The sequence below is a fragment of the Somniosus microcephalus genome, chromosome 14, assembly GCF_052327205.1.
Source record: "Somniosus microcephalus isolate GS21.2 chromosome 14, FLI_Smic_1.0, whole genome shotgun sequence".
NCBI lineage: Eukaryota > Metazoa > Chordata > Chondrichthyes > Squaliformes > Somniosidae > Somniosus > Somniosus microcephalus.
In genome coordinates, this window is record NC_141000.1 from 22,882,769 (window position 1) to 22,899,877 (window position 17,109).

General features: G+C 42.0%; 1 protein-coding gene across 6 annotated transcripts in view; it reads left to right on the top strand.

The window, feature by feature from the left end:
- Window positions 1-17,109, top strand: part of sh3kbp1 (SH3-domain kinase binding protein 1) — a 295,127-nt gene that overhangs the window by 158,800 nt on the left and 119,218 nt on the right. For all 6 annotated transcript variants that reach the window (XM_086006346.1, XM_086006349.1, XM_086006347.1 and 3 more), the window contains one exon: window positions 8,717-8,919. In XM_086006346.1, the coding sequence (XP_085862472.1) occupies window positions 8,717-8,919 (203 nt within the window). The remainder of the gene's footprint in view (window positions 1-8,716; window positions 8,920-17,109) is intronic.

The following is a 17,109-nucleotide window of genomic DNA, read 5'->3' on the forward strand; positions in this document are numbered from 1 at the left end:
GGGAGTGGGATTAATTGGATAGCTCTTTCAAAGAGCCGGCACAGGCACGATGGGTCGAATGGCCTCATTCTGTGCTGTATCATTCTATGATTCTAAGATGTTTGTCTAAAATTGCTTTTGGGTTTTGTTATGGTTAAGAGTGTTCTAGTTCCTTAATTTTATCTGCCACCACATAGTTCCCCTCAAGAGTAGTATCATTGTCTCGTGTTTGTTGAGCCTTGCCTTTATCATGGTAGAATAAAGGACATCTGCCACCCAAAGCAATCCTTTGTTCCATTTGGTGATATAACCTGAGATTACATCTTTATCTGCTGAGATCCACCAGGCAAGGCAAATGTTATTCTACCTTTTCAAATAGCTGCTACTTAAGGCAATATATGAAGAATAAGTTGGACCTGTACCTTAATTGAGCATTATGTTCTGAATTTGATATCCTCGTCGATAAATGATTTACAACCTCATTCTTACAGGTAGGTTGTCAAATCTCTTGGAATCATAGAGTAATACAGCGCAGAATGAGGCCATTCGGCCCATCGAGTCTGCACCGGCTCTTTCGAAGAGCAATGCAGTTAGTCCCACTCCCCCGCTCTTTCCCTATATCCCTGCAGAGTTTTTTCTCCTTCAAGTACTTATCCAATTTCCTTTAGAAGGCTACTATTGAACCTGTATCCTACTAGGCAGTGAATCCCAAATCCTAACCACTCATTGCGTAATTTTTTTTTTCCTCATGTTGCCGCTGGTTCTTTTGCCAATCACCTTAAATCTGTGCCCTCTGGTTATTGATCCTTCAGCCATGTTAGCCAGTGGCTCAATTGGTAGCACTCTCGCCTCTAAGTCTGAAGGTTGTGGGCTCACTCCAGCGACGCGAGAACAAAAATCTAGGCCGACACACCAGTACAGAGGGAGCGCTGCACTGTTGTATGTGCCGTCTTTTGGATGAGATGTTAAACCGAGGCCCCGTCTGCTCTCTCAGGTAAAAGATCCCATGGCACTATTTCGAAGAAGAGCAGGGGAGTTCTCCCCAGTGTCCTGGCATATATTTATCCCTCAATCAACATCACTGAAACAGATTATCTGGTCATTATCACACTGCTGTTTGTGGGAGCTTGCTGTGCGTAAATTGACTGCCGCATTTCCTGCATTACAACAGTGACTATACTTAAAAAAATACTCCATTGGCTGTAAAGCACTTTGTCATGTCCTGAGGTCGTGAAAGGCGCTATATAAATGCAAGTTTTTTCTTTTATTGGAAACAGTTTCTCTTTATTTACTCTATCTAAACCCTTCAGGATTTTAAACCCCTCTATCAAATCTCGTCTTAGCCTTCTCTGCTCCAAGAAGAACAACCCCAGCTTCTCCAGTCTATCTACGTAACTGTAATCCCTCATCCCTGGAACCATTCTAGTAAATCTCTTCTGTAACCTCTCCAAAGCCTTCACGTCCTTCCTAAAGTGTGGTGCCCAGAATTGGACACAATACTCCAGCCGGGGCCGAACTAGTGTTTTATACCGGTTTAGCATAACCTCCTAGCTTTTGTACTCTGTGCCTCTATTTATAAAGCCCAGGATCCCATATGCATTATTAACTGCTTTGCATCGGTGTCCTGTCCTGCCACCTTCAAAGATTTGTGCACAAGCACCCCCAGGTCTCTTTGTTCTTGCACCCCCTTTAAAATTGTACCATTTAGCTTGCATTGTCTCTCCTCATTCTTCCTACCAAAATGTATCACCTCTCACTTTTCTGTGTTGAATTTCATCTGCCATGCGTCCACCCATTCCACCAGCCTGTCTATGTCCTCTTAGTCTATTACTATCTTCCTTTCTGTTTACTAGTAGCAAAGGCCATAAAGATGTTGAAGTTGTTGAATTCTCAGAATCCTGTTTTATATACAGGATAATTAATTAAATTGGTCACCTCTGACAAGTGTAAGGAGCTCATGGACTTCTTTGTCTCTAAGATTGAGACCATCCGTTCAGCTGCCTCTGCCACTTCCCTTCCTTCCCTTAGCCCACCGGGCCAAACTTCCTCGAAGGTTCCCCCCTGCCCTAGCCCTGAACTCGCATCTTTCTCCAGTTTCTCTCCGATCTCCCCTTGTGACCTCTCTTCGCTCATCTTATCCATGAGACCCACTTCCTGCTCCTTCAACCCTATTTCCACCAAACTGCTGACCACCCAACTTCCTTTTCTGGCTCCCATGTTAGCTGACATTGTTAACGGTGTTCTCTCCCCGGGTACTGTCCCCCTCTCAAATCTGCCATCATCACCCCTCTCTTCAAAAAACAAACCCTTGACCCCTCCGCCCTTGCAAACTGCCGCCCCATCTCCAACCTCCCTTTCCTCTCAAGTCCTTGAACGTGTTGTTGCCTCCCAAATCCGTGCCCATCTTTCCCGCAACTCCATGTTTGAATCCCTCCAATCAGGTTTCCGCCCCTGCCTCAGTACCGAAACAGCTCTCAACAAAGTCACAAATATCGTTTGTGACTATGACAAAGGTAAACTATCCCTCCTCGTCCTTCTTGCCTTGTCTGCAGCCTTTGACACAGTTGACCACTCCATCCTTCTCCACCGTTGTCCAGCTGGGTGGGACTGCACTCACCTGGTTCCATTCTTACCTATCTAATCATGGCCAGAGAATCACCTGCAACAGCTTCTCTTCCCGCTCCCTGCATCGTTACCTCTGGTGTCCCCCAGTGATCTATCCTTGGCCCCCTCCTATTTCTCATCTACACGCTGCCCCTTGGCGACATCATCTGAAAACACAGCGTCAGTTTCGACATGTACGCTGACGACACCCAGCTCTATCTCGCCACCACTTTTCTCGACCCCTCCACAGTTTCTAAATTGTCAGACTGCTTGTCTGACATCCAGACCTGGATGAGCAAAAATGTTCTCCAATTAAATATTGGGAAGACTGAACCGTTGTTTTCGGTCCCCATCACAAATTCCTTTCCCTAGCCACTGACTCCATCCCTCTCCCTAACATTTGTCTGAGGCTGAACCAGACTGTTCGCAACCTTGGTGTCATATTTGACCCTGAAATGCGCTTCTGACCACATATCCGTGGCATAACTAAGACTGCCTATTGCCACCTCTGTAACATCGCCCGTCTCCGCCCTTGCCTCTGCTCATTCGCTGCTGAAACCCTCATTCATGCCTTTGTTACCTCTAGACTTGACTATTCCAAGTACTACTCACCCATCACCTCTGTGCTCGCTGACCTACATTGGCTCCCGGTTAAGCAACGTCTCGAGTTCAAAATTCTCATCCTTGTTTTCAAATCCCGCCATCACCTCGCCCCTCCCTATCTCTGTAATCTCCTCCAGCCCCACAACCACCCCCCCCCCCCTCCCCCCACCGAGATATCTGCGCTCCTCTAATTCGGCCCTCTTGAGCATCCCTGATTATAATCGCTCAACCATTGGTGGTCGTGCCTTCTGCTGCCTCGGCCCTAAGCTCTGGAATTCCCTGGCTAAACCTCTCCGCCTCTCTACCTCTCTTTCCTCTTTTAAGAAGCTCCTTTAAACCTACCTCTTTGACCAAGCGTTTGGTCATCTGCCCATATTTCTCCTTATGTGGCTCGGTGTCAAATTTTTTATCTTAAAATATTCCTGTGAAGCGCTTTGGGACGTTATCGTCCATTAAAGGAACTATATAAATATTTGTTGTTGTTGTATTCAAATTGTTATCCTTGATATCGTAAGCTCCGGCCTCACCAATCTTGTTGAATCTGGTGGTGGTTGAAAAGCAGTACTTGCCAAAGATAAGAGATGAGCATAGATGAAGACGACCATTTGACCCAACTGTCTCATCCTTCCAAAAAACATATGATTCTTCTCTTCACAGCAGCTAACTTTTCTCTTGAATGACTCTAGAGTTTTTGCCTCCACTGCCCTATCTGGAAGACAATTCTATTTGATGACTCTTTGCATGAAGAAATGATTCCTGAGATCAGACCTGAAGATGCATTTTACCACTTTGTACCTAGGCCATCTTGCTTTAGAACATAGATATAGGAGTAGACCATTCAGTCCCTCGAGCCTGTTCCACCATTTAGTTGGATCGTGCCGGAACTACACCTCCGCTTCAATTACCCACCTTTGCTCCATATCCCTTGGCTACCCTTACCCAACAAAAATGTATTGATCACAGTCTTGAAAATTTCAACTGACCCAGCAGCCACAGCCTTTTGGGGAGAGTTCCAGATTTCCACTATCCTTTGTGTGGAAAAAATTCTTCTGAAATCACACCTAAATTGCCTAGCTCAAATTTTAAGATTATGCCCTCTTGTTCTGGATTCCCCCCATCAGTGGAAATAGTTTTTCTGTATCTACCCTGTTGAATCACCTAATTATTTTAAATACCTTGATTAAATCACCTCTCAAGGGACTATAAACCAGGTTTATGCAGCCTTTCCTCATTATTCAACCCTTTAAGACCTGGTATAATTCTGGTGAATCTGTGCTGTATGCCTCCAAGGCCAATAAATCTTTCCTGAGTTTTATTTCCCAAAACCGAATGCAGTACTCCAGATGGGCTTTGTCTAAGGCTCTATACGATCTAGACGAGGGAACTAGATGTAATATCTCCAAGTTTGCAGATGAGACAAAGCTGGGTGGGCATGTGTGCTGTGAGGAGGATGCCGAGAAACTCCAGTATGATTTGGACAGGTTGGGTGATTGGGCAGATGCATGGCAGATGCAGTATAATGTGGATAAATGCGAGGTTATCCACTTTGGTGGCAAAAACAGGAAGGCAGATTATTATCTGAACGGCAATAAATTGGGAGAAGAGGAAGTGCAACGAGACCTGGGTGTCCTTGTGCACCAGTCGCTGAAGGTAAGCATGCAGGTGCAGCAGGCAGTTAAGAAGGCAAATGGTATGTTGGCCTTCATAGCGAGAGGATTCGAGTACAGGAGCAAGGATGTCTTGCTGCAGTTGTACAGGGCCTTGGTGAGACCACACCTTGAGTATTGTGTGCAGTTTTGGTTGCCTTATCTGAGGAAGGATGTTCTTGCCATGGAAGGAGTGCAGCGAAGATTCACCAGACTGATACCTGGGATGGCAGGAATGACGTATGAGGAGAGATTGGGTCGATTAGGCTTATACTCGCTGGAGTCTAGAAGAATGAGAGGGGATCTCATTGAAATGTATAAAATTCTGACAGGACTAGACAGACTAGATGCAGGAAGGATGTTTCCGATGGTGGGGGAGTCCAGAACCAGGGGTCACAGTCTAAAGATAAGGGGTAAGCCATTTAGGACAGAGATGAGGAGGAATTTCTTCACCCAGAGAGTGGTGAACCTGTGGAATTCTCTACCACAAAAGGCAGTTGAGGCCAATTCATTAAATATATTCAAGAAGGATTTAGATATATTTCTTAAGGCCAAAGGGATCAAGGGATATGGGGAGAATGCAGGGACAGGGTACTGAATTTGGATGATCAGCCATGATCTCATTAAATGGCGGAGCAGGCTCGAGGGGCCGAATGGCCTACTCCTGCTCCTATCTTCTATGTTTCTATACAACTGAAGCATCACTTCCTTACTTTTGAATGATGACTCCCTTGAGATAAGGTCAACCTTTCATTAGCCTTTTTGATTATTTTCTGTACCTGTGCACTAGCTTTTAGTGAATTGTATACATGGAGACCTAAATCCCTTTGCTCCTCCACATGTCTCTTGGCATTAAGAAAATAATTTGACTTGGCTTTCTCAAATCCAAAGTGGGTGACCTCACACATTCCCACATTAAGCTCCATCTGCCATAGTTTTTCCGATTCATTTAGTCTGTCTATCCCTTGTAACTTCCTGCTCCCATCCACTCAACTTACTATGCCTCCTAACTTAGTGTCATCCGCAAACTTGGGTAAACAACTCTCCAGTTCCTTTACCCAAGTCATTAATATATATGGTGAAAAGCTGAGGCCCTAGTTCAGATCCCTGGGGGAACCACCACTTGCCACATCCTGCCAATCAGAGAATTTATCTCTACTGTCTCCCATCTCCCAACCAATTATCAACCCATGTCACAAGGTTGCCTCCAATTTCATACACACTATTTTATTATGCTAATAATCTCTTGTGCAGAACCTTTTCAAGTGCCTTCTGGTAGTCCATATGGACAACATCCATGGACACTTTCTTATCTGCTATGCTAGTGACCTCTTCAACTAGATTAGTCTCTTCAATCATGCCTGTCCAAGTGCTCAGTCACTGTCTCTGATAGATTCCAGTAATTTCCACACAACTGATGTTAAACTGATAGGTCTATAGTTTCCTTGTTTCTCCTTCCCTCCCTTCTTAAATAATGGAGTGACATTTGCAATTTCCCAAACCAAAGGCACAATTCCTGAATCTAGAGGGAATCTAATGCAACTGCAATTTCCTCATCTATTTCTTTTAATGCATGTGGGTAGGAACCATCGGGTCCTGGAGATTTGTCCCATTATTTTCTCCATTACCTTTAAATCCACTAAGTTCCTCTCCTTGACCTATTTTTAGCTGGTATTTTGTCCTCTTCCTCCATTGTGTAAACAGTTACAAATAACTAATTTAACAAGACCGCTATTTCCTTATTATCCATTCCTTTTACCACTCTTTCTCCTACTATATTTATGTCTTGTAGTCATGGTTCAATTTGCTATAATCCTCAGGATTAACCTGTTCGTTTCCATTTAGTATGGTGCATATCTCTATACAAGATCCCCTCAGTTTGACTCCTTTCAAGTCAAAGTTTTTCTAACCGTTTCTCATAATTCAGTTGCTTTTACATTTGGAATCAGTCATGTGGCCTTTCTCTGCATCACGAGCAGGACTTGAATGTTTCTCTAGTGCCTCAGTAATTAGTACTGGAACATAGTATTCAAGATGTCATCTGCTCAGAGCACTATATAGCTTCAGTATGATGGCCTCAGACTTGTAATTTACAGACTTGTCAACATAGCTCAGCATTCTGTTTGCATTGTTGATTGCTGCTTTTCAGTGACTGGTTATGGTCAGTGTTGTCGATTATCACTCCCAAAATTTTCAGCTTAATAAGCTAGTTCAGCATAATCATTAAATAAGTATGTTGTCTCCCCCACCCCCAAACCCTTATTTTCTTGCAGCGTAATATGTAAAATTTTGCACTTGCCTGTATTAAATTTCATTTCAAGTTCTGGCCACTTGCAAATATTACCTCGTCATTCTGTAACTCCTTGGTGGTTTCACCAGACTCAACTTGGCATCACTTGCAAATTTAGCCAACTTATATTGTTTTCTGTATTCAAGTTGATTTTGCAGATTGTAAACAGTAAAACCCTTGTAGCGCTCTGTTTCTCCAACCCAATGTCATTCCCTTAACTACTTGCTCCTTCATCCCTTCCATTGCATATGCATTGCCATAATCTTGTATAGAGGCCTTTCATGTGCAACTTCACACATTTCCGATATCCACTTGGGATGTCACTTCCTCAAAAAAGACAAGAAAGTTAGTCTAAACCTTCTGAAACAGTGTTGGCTGCCACTTGCTAGGTTATTTTTATATAGGTAATCAAGTTTGTTCCTAATCAATTTAATAATTTTTGCTAGTTATCTGGGTTTGTCTCGTCATCTTTCTTGAAAATAGGTTTGTTTCCAATCCAGTTGGATCTCCCCTGTATTCATTAACTTAGTGGTGACTATCAGCACTTAATGGATTTCATCATGAGTCTCACTGAGCACCCTCAAGTATAGTGTCTGTCCCTGAGTATTTATTGGTTTTGAGCCCTTTAAACTTGTCTCAGATATCCATGTAAGTCATTACATCTAGTTGTAGAATCTCCTATGATGGTTTGGATGCTATTAGTGTCTTCTTAGGTGAATATTTCCAGGAGGTAATCATTTTAGTATAATAACTGTTTTTAGCTAATCCTCAATTTCAACTTTGTATGTTTATAGTATCTCAATTCTTCTATTCTTGGCTACTACACCTGTGCTTATATCTAGTTCTTTCTGTCCAGTGTACATAAATTCTTCTACCTACTTCTGTAAAAGAAATTGAGAATTAATTCAAGGCAGTGATGTGCAACATAAGAAGTTAGGTCTGTTCAGCTTCTTAGAGCCTCCATGATTCATGCTCATCTCCTTGTTGATGACTTGGGCTAGCCTGTATGTGGAGGATAACATTCAAAGAATGAGGAAGGAAGTAAGTAACTGAACCATACAGACTAAAAAGTTGCAAGGTTTGATTCCCAGTCCCTACTAATTTTGGATGATCTCAGCCGGCCCACCAGTAGTGTTGCTACAATTGGTCTTGCCACCCTGGGTTTGGGAGGAGAAAATTAGGTTCCTGGTCCCGATTGAGAATGGCCCCTACTGGAAGTGTGCCTGTCAACTGAAAACAGGATTAGATTCAGCTCTAAAATAAAAACAGAAAATGCTGGAAATACTCAGCAGGTCAGGCAGCATCTGTAGAGAGAGAAACAGAGTTAACGTTTCAGGTTTCACCCTTTGTCACTCGACATGCACACTAACTCTCCTTATGTTACATCGACCTGAAACGTTAACTCTGTTTCTCTCTCTACAGATGCTGCCTGACCTGCTGAGTATTTCCAGCATTTTCTGTTTTTATTTCAGATTTCCAGCATCCGCAGTATTTTGCTTTTGTATTAGATTCAGCTCTGGTGCTTTTACCCTCGTGGTCAAATAGCCTATCGGCATTCATTTTCCTTCATTACAACAATTCAATGTTCTTTTAGATGTTAAGGACCGAGGAAGTCCTGAACAGGATGCTACAGATGGAACTGGTGGAAAGATGGATGGATCAAACGGTGCAATCGCAACAGAAATTCAGCCGAAAAAAATAAAAGGATTTGGCTTTGGAGACATTTTTAAAGACCAACCTATCAAACTAAGACCAAGGTCCATGGAAATAGAACTTGATAACAGCACTATTGATAAGGTAAATGCTCTATTAATTATATCTTTTTAAAAAAAAACTACGTACAGTAATTTGATTCAATGTTTCTAGTTTAGTATCAGGTACTGTTACGTTATATAATACATTTTATTTGTGAGAGTATAAATTATGCCTGAGGGCCTACACAATAATTGATAAGAAAATATGAGTACTTTGTATCCGTTTTCATAGTGGAGGAAGAGAACAAAATACCATTGGTACAAGGGAACCTAAAAATAAGGCGGTGGGTGGGTAGGTGCAGGCTTTAGTGGATTTAATATAAATTGAGAAAATAATGGGACTTAAGAGAGACAACTCTCCAGGACCTGATAGTTTCCACCCCAGGGTAGTAAAAGAAATAGGTGAATACAGGAAACTTTGTGCTATCCGGCAATCTGGAGCCACCGGCAAAAATCAGCAGCCGTTTTTTATTCTTTTTGTTTGTTTTTTTTGCTTTGTTTGAACAGTCAAGCTGTGCAAGGTCTGTAGCTCTCGCAACAGCTTCAGCTACAGAGCTTGCAGGCCACACCCGGCAGTTTTGAGGCAACGGCAGCAGCTCGGTCCCGTGGGTGCCGGATAGCACAAAGTTTTCTGTAAATAGCAACTGCACTAGTCATAATTTTTCAAAACTCTCTAGATTCTGAAATTGTGCCTTTCGATTGGAAATTTTAATATGCCACTATTCTTTAAGAAGGGAGGGAGAAACCAGGTAACTACAGACCTGTCAGTTTAACATAAATTGTGGGGCAGTTACTCATCTGTCATTAGAGACAGTGTGACTGAGCACTTGGACAGGGATCAGCGAGTCCGCATGGGTTTGTGCATTGTAAGTCATGTCTGACTAATCTAGTTGAATTTCTTTAGGTCACTAGCATGGTGGATAGGGGAGTGTCTATGGATGTTGTCTGTATGAACTTTCAGAAGGTATTTGATCAGGTTTCACACGAGATTATTAGGAAAAATTAGCGCACATGGAATTGGAGAGTTGTTTATCCAAATTTGCAGATGACACTAAGTTAGGAGGCACAGTAAGTTGTGTAGATGGGAGTAGGAAGTTACAAAGGGACATAAACAGACTAAGTGAGTAAGCAAAACTGTAGCAGATGGAGTTTAATATGGAGAAGTGTGAAGTCATCCACTTTGGATCTGAGAAAGACAAATCAGAATATTTTCTTATTGGTGAGAGAGTAGGAACTGTGCAGGAGCAAAGGGATTTAGGTGTCCATATACACACATCACTAAAAGCTACTGTACTAGTATAAAAAGTAATCAAAAAGGCTAATGGATTGTTGGCTTTTACCTGAATTGAATTGGAATTCAAAAGTGAGGCGATTAAGCTTCAGTTGTATAGAGCCTTGGTCAGACCCATCTAGAGTATGGTGTTCAGGCTCCTAAACTCAGGAAGGATGTATTGGCCTTGGGGAAGGTACAGCGCAGATTCACCAGAATTATACCTGAGCTTAAAGGGTTAAATTGTTAGAACTTGGCTTCTATTCCCTTGAGTTTAGAGTGTTGAGTGATCTAGTGGAAGTATTTAAAATTATTAAATGATTTAATAGGGTAGGTACAGAGAAACTACTTCCTCTGGTGCAGGAATCCACAACAAGGGGGCATAATAAAATTAGAGCTAGTCCATTTAGGAGTCATATTAGGAAGCCCTTTTGTATACAAATGGTAGTGGAAATCTGGGACTCGCCCCCAAAGGCTGTGGATGCTGGGATAATTGAAATTTTCAAGACTGAGACCGATAGATTTTTGTTAAGTAAGTATATCAAGGGTGGGTAAATGGAGTTGAGATACAAATCAGCCATGATCTGATTGAATGGCAGAGCAGGCTCGGGGGCTGAATGATCTACTCCAGTTTCTATGCTTAATGAGTATGATGGAAACGATCAGTTCCATTTTTATAATTGTTTTAAACAACTGTTTGGAATTCTTAGTTTGTAAAATATTTTCTGATTTATTTTACATAGGTTTGAGAGAGAATTTTTTTAAAGAAAAAGTTCAGTTGCTTGCTTATTAATATCGATGCCTTTATGAACTCTCCACACCAGTCCCAAAAGGCATAGGTTTAGTATGGAAACACACTGATCATATTGACCTAATATTAGTCATCGTTCCCAGCATGTCTGCTTACTACCTGCTCAGTGGATGATGTATATGGCAGCAGGGAAATTACTATTTTAACTAATTCGTAAATGACTGACTGAGATGCAGAAAATATTATTACTTTCTCTAGATGCATGCAAAATTAAAATTTTATTTAGAAGTGTGCAGAATTTGATGGCTGATTCATAGAATTTTGATTATGCATTTACTCTGGTTAAAAAATGTTGTGTTCAATGATTTGTGTAACATGATTTAAGATTTTTCTTGTAAGACATGTTTCGTTACATAGTCGGAACATCATATTTACCAGTGAATCTTCCATGGCCTTGTTTATAGATAGTCATAGATATAATGGTGTATTTTAGCTGTGTCTATTGCAACAGGCTGTAGAAAGTTACAGTGCCACCTTTAAAGCAAATAAGAATAATTGTCACATTGTTACCTATTGACTTCAATATATTGGAGACTTACAGTGCTATTGACTCCAGGATTTAATGTAGCTTTTTTCTGATTTTGTTATTTCTCTGGTGTTGGGTTCTCATTGGTGCATTCGGATATAATATAGATGTTGGGCTTTTCACTTTTATAGACTTTGCAAATTTCAACCAGTTTCTCTTAGCTAGCCTCCTGTCCATTGAGTAGCATGTGTGCATGTTAGAAAGATCATTTGTTAAAGATGGAATATGAAGCAACACTAACATTTCAATTTGCAGTCTCCTGAAAAGCTGACTCTTCTGGGAATTATGATATAACAGGCAGTTATTTGCATGTCACTTAGTCATACAGTTTGACACTTGAATACCCAAGAATGCCATTTGTCTTGGTCTTCCACAAGCACTTCTCCCGACGATGGTTGCGATCACGTGGCACTTGCAATTCTATTCTAATTCTTGATGGAAGGGTACAGAAGAAATACTGAAAAAAGTGGATATGATGAGATGGAAGTGGTGCACAAATTTACATATCTAGGGAGTTGAAAGCCAGCCTAAAGATAATGGAGAAAGATTGTTTTAGTTGAAAGCTATTGATCGATTCTCGAGGAGGAGTAGTAGTATAGTATAGGGTATGGGGGGAAAAAAGGTGTATCTGAGGCTAATGTCCAGTGATGCTTCTGTATGTTACTGAGATCTGGGTACAGACAAAGGCACAGAAGCTGAATACTTTTATAAGCCCAAACTTTGCAAAATTATATTGGTTGTCTGCTGGGAGGGCAGAAGGTGTTATCACTTGAAGATTGCAGTGGGATGCCATATGTTCCGTAGGACTAAAGATTGATATCCCCAGAATTCAACTGAATGGATCCTAGCTGGGAAAAGCCAAAACTGAAATGGTGCTGCTGTCAGAGATGGTAGCATACTCACCTCTCAGTCAGAAGGTCATTGGTTCAAGGCCCACTCCAGGACTTGAGCACATATTTCTTCTGCAGATGACACAAAACTTGGAAGTATAGTGAACCGTGAGGAGGATAGTGATAGACTTCAAGAGGACATAGACCGGCTGGTGGAATGGGCGGACACGTGGCAGATGAAATTTAACGCAGAAAAGTGTGAAATGATACATTTTGGTAGGAAAAACGAGGAGAGGCAATATAAACTAAAGGGGGTGCATGAACAGAGACCTGAGGGTGTATGTGCACAAATCGTTGAAGGTGGCAGGGCAGGTGAGAAAGCGGTTAAAAACGCATATGGGATCCTGGGCTTTATAAATTGAAGCATAGAGTACAAAAGCAAGGAAGTTATGATGAACCTTTTATAAAACACTGGTTCGACCTCAACTGGAGTATTGTGTCCAATTCTGGGCACCGCACTTTAGGAAGAATGTGAAGGCCTTGGAGAGGGTGCAGAAAAGATTTACGAGAATGGTTTCAGGGATGAGGGACTTCAGTTACGTGGATAGACTGGAGAAGCTGGGGTTGTTCTCCTTAGAGCAGAGAAGGTTGAGAGGCGATTTGATAGAGGTGTTCAAAATCCTAAGGGGTCTAGACAGAGTAGATAGTGAGAAACTGTTCCCATTGGTGGAAGGGTCGAGAACCAGAGGATATAGATTTAAGGTGATTGGCAGAACCACCAAAGGAAACATGAGGAAAAACTTTTTACACAGCGAGTGGTTATGTTCTGGAATGCGCTACCTGAAAGTGGAGGCAGATTCAATTGTGGCTTTCAAAAGGGAATTGGATAAGTACCTGAAGAAGAAAAAATTGTAGGGCTACGGGGAAAGGGCGGGGAGTGGGACTAGCTGAAGTGCTCTTGCAGAGAGCTGGCACGGGCTCGATGGACCGAATGGCCTCCTTCTGTGCTGTAACCATTCTATGATTCTATGTTATAGGCTGATACTTATTTCTCAACCAACTCCATCAAACAGGTTAACTCATTATTTATCTCTTGCTGTTTGCTGCAAAGCACTTTGGGATGCCCTAAGAATGCAAAAGACACTGTATAACTACAAGTTCTTTCTTCTTTCTTATCAACTAAAAATTAAAACTGGAAATACATAGCTGTTAACATATAAAAGAGAAAAGGTGCAATTCTCGTGAGACCTTTTGTCAGAACTGATGAAGAGTTTCACCTTAAACAAACCGTCTTTTCTCTTTCAGATGCTGACTAGTCTATGCATTTCCATTGTTTTCATTTATTTTAATATTTCAAATTTCCAGTATTTGTGGTTTTCTTTATCTCTATTGAAAATTGAATGTTTTTCTATTTGAAGTGCACTGTTATTGCAGAAGATGCTGAAGTCTCATCTGACTAGAATCAGCTGTTCAGGCTGTTTTGTCGAGATCGTTGTCAGTTTCTTAACCATCGCATAGGCGTTATTGTCCCTTCAGTGCTTAAGTTCATATGTGCACTGCACTTCGAAATGGAGAAGATTAAACAATGAATGCCTATTAACAGAATCGAGAAACAAGCCGATTTTAGGTGGTTAGATTTGTTTTTTGATTGAGGAACTTGAAAATAGATTTGTGATGTCAGATAATTTTGACCATTTAAAATTTACATTCATAGTTTTATACTTTTTTTCTAAAGGATGTAGATTCAATTAGCTGCATAGCTAGAACACGCATATGTAAAATCCAATGCAACAGCAATGTACTGGCACTGCATGGACTTCAAATAATGAAGTCTCATTTTGAGGGAAATGAAGCCTTTGTGCATGTGTAGCGTTTGGAACGTCCCGAGGTTGTGCAAGGTGCTATATAAATGCAAGTTCTTTCTTAACCAGGTCCCTCTTCATACTTCATAGAGGAAGTGCTCTTTTTATTTAAAAAAAAAAAAAAAAAAAAAATTCTTCTCCGGTTGCTGGTAAGGTCTTATTTATTGCACATCCCTAGATGCCCTGAGAAGGTGGTTGGCTACCGCCTTGAACTGCTGCAGTACTTGTGCTAATAGTGCTCTCACAATGGTTTTAGGTAGGGAATTCTCGCAGCAATGAAGGATGGCGCTATATGTCCAAGTCAAAATCATGTGTGATTTGTATGGAAACACAGGAGCCAATCTGCGCAGAGAAAGGTTCAACAAACAGCAATGAAACAAATGTTTTAGGTGTTGTTTGAGGGATGAATGTTGGCCAGGACACCGGGAGAATTCCCTATCTCTCCTTTTGAATAGTGCCATGGGATCTTTCATGTCCATTCGAGAGCAGACGGGGCCTCGGTTTAACCTCTCATCTGAAAGACCTCACCTCTGACAGTGCAGCACTCCCTCAGTACAGCACCAAAGTGTTGGCCTAGATTATGTGATCAAGTCGCTCGAGTGGGGCTTAAACCCACAATCTTCTAACTCAGGTGAGAGTGTTACCACTGAGCCAAGGCTGACACCTAAGTGAGACTGAGCCAGCAGAACTGGAAAAGACTGGAAATTTATTTGGACAATATCTCTTATTGATTTATAGCCCAGACCCTCATCGAATGAAGATGTTACGGTTCAGGGTCCCCTCCCCCAACACAGTTCTCATGTTAGCAATGAGTGTGCAGACTGTGTCTCTTATGAATGGTAACCTGATATTATGGACTAATAATTAACCCAGACTCACTGTAAATTGCTTACTGGAGAATGCATGGGATGCCTGTTGCAACAGAAAGTGGAAAAATAGACACCTAGACCACTGAAGCAGCCTCGGTGAGACCACACCTTGAGTATTGTGTGCAGTTTGGTCGCCTTATCTGAGGAAGGATGTTCTTGCCATGGAGGGAGTGCAGCGAAGATTCAACAGACTGATACCTGGGATGGCAGGAATGACATATGAAGAGAGATTGGGTCGATTAGGCTTATATTCACTAGAGTTCAGAAGAATGAGAGGGGATCTCATTGAAACTTATAAAATTCTAACAGGACTAGACAGACTAGATGCAGGAAGGATGTTCCTGATGGCGGAGGGTCCAGAACCAGGGGTCACAGTCTAAGGATAAGGGGTAAGCCATTTAGGACAGAGATGAGGAGGAATTTCTTCACCCAGAGAGTGGTGAACCTGTGGAATTCTTTACCACAGAAGGCAGTTGAGGCCAATTCATTAAATATATTCAAGAAGGAGTTAGATATATTTCTTAAGGCTAAAGGGATCAAGGGATATGGGGAGAAAGCAGGGACAGGGTACTGAATTTGGATGATCAGCCATGATCTCATTGAATGGCGGAGCAGGCTCGAGGGGCTGAATGGCCTACTCCTGCTCCTATCTTCTATGTTTCTATGTTAAATTTAATGTCCAGGTTTATTTACAGATTACAATTATACATGGAAGTGAGAAAGATCCGCAAGATACAGTCCAGCACAAAAATCAAACTTGTTCTAAAAACAACAATCTGCATTTATGTATTGCTTTCAATATAGCTAAACATCCCAAGGCACTTTACAGGAGCATAATAGACTAAAATTGACACCAAGCCGAAGAAATACGCTGAGGGGTGACTAAAAGCTTGGCCAAAAAAGTAGATTTTAAGGAGGATGTTGAAGGATGAGTGAGGTGGAGAGGTTTAGGGCAGAAAGTCAAGATTTTGGGGCCTAGACGGCTGAAGGCATATCCATCAATGTTGGGGTGAAGGGAGTTGGGGTGCACAAGAGGTCAGAGTTGGAGGAATGCGGAGTTCTCGGAGGGTTGTTGGGCTGGATGAATTTATAGAGATGGGGGTGGGGGGGAGACCATGATGGGATTTGAACACAAGAATGATAATTTTAAATTGGACACTTTGGGGGACCTGGCGCCAATGTAGGTCAACGATCACAGGGCTGATGGATGAGCGGGACTTGGTGTGGGTTAGGATACAGGAGGAAGAGTTTTGGATGAACTGAAATTTTTCTTCTGTTTTGGGACAAAGCTAGTATGAGAATGCCAGTTGAAGTGGGCACAGATGATCTTGATTGACTTGAGGATTTAACTCACCTATGACCCATCAACCTCTTGCTAGCTCTTGCCTTAAGGTCTTTGCTTTGGCAGCTCTCATACTGCATGGCTGAAAAGGATAGAACCGAGTACTTTCTAAATGGTGAAAATCTAGAAACAGTGGATGCAGGCCAAAGGCAGGTTATGGAGTTAGATCACAGATCAGCCATGACCTCATTGAATGGCGGAACAGGCTCGAGGGGCTAAATGGCCTACTTCTGTTCCTGTGTTCCTATATTTCTAGAACTAGAGTCATAATCTCAGTATAAGGGGTCAGCCATTTAGGACTGAAATTTTCTTCACTCAGAGGGTTGTGAATCTTTGGAATTCTCCACCCCAGAGGGCTATGGAAGCTCAATTGTTGAATACATTGATCGGCATTACTTGGTGACAGAAGTCACTCATGTGCAGGGTGTGATGATGCAGTCAAGGAAACCATTTGTCAGAATTAAACAAAAAAATACTCAAGGCTGAAATCGATCGATTTCCCCCCCCCCCCCCCCCCCTCCCCAGACACTAAGGGATAATGGGGATAGGGCAGGAGAATGGAGTTGAGCTGGAAGATCAGCCATGATCTTATTGAATGGTGGAGCAGGTTCAAGGGGGCATATGGCCTACTCCTGCTTCTATTTCTTAGGTTTTTATGCTTCTGGAGCTACCTCAAAGTCCTTTTGAGGCTGTGATGGATGTAGTGGGTTCCTCAGCCTCCTA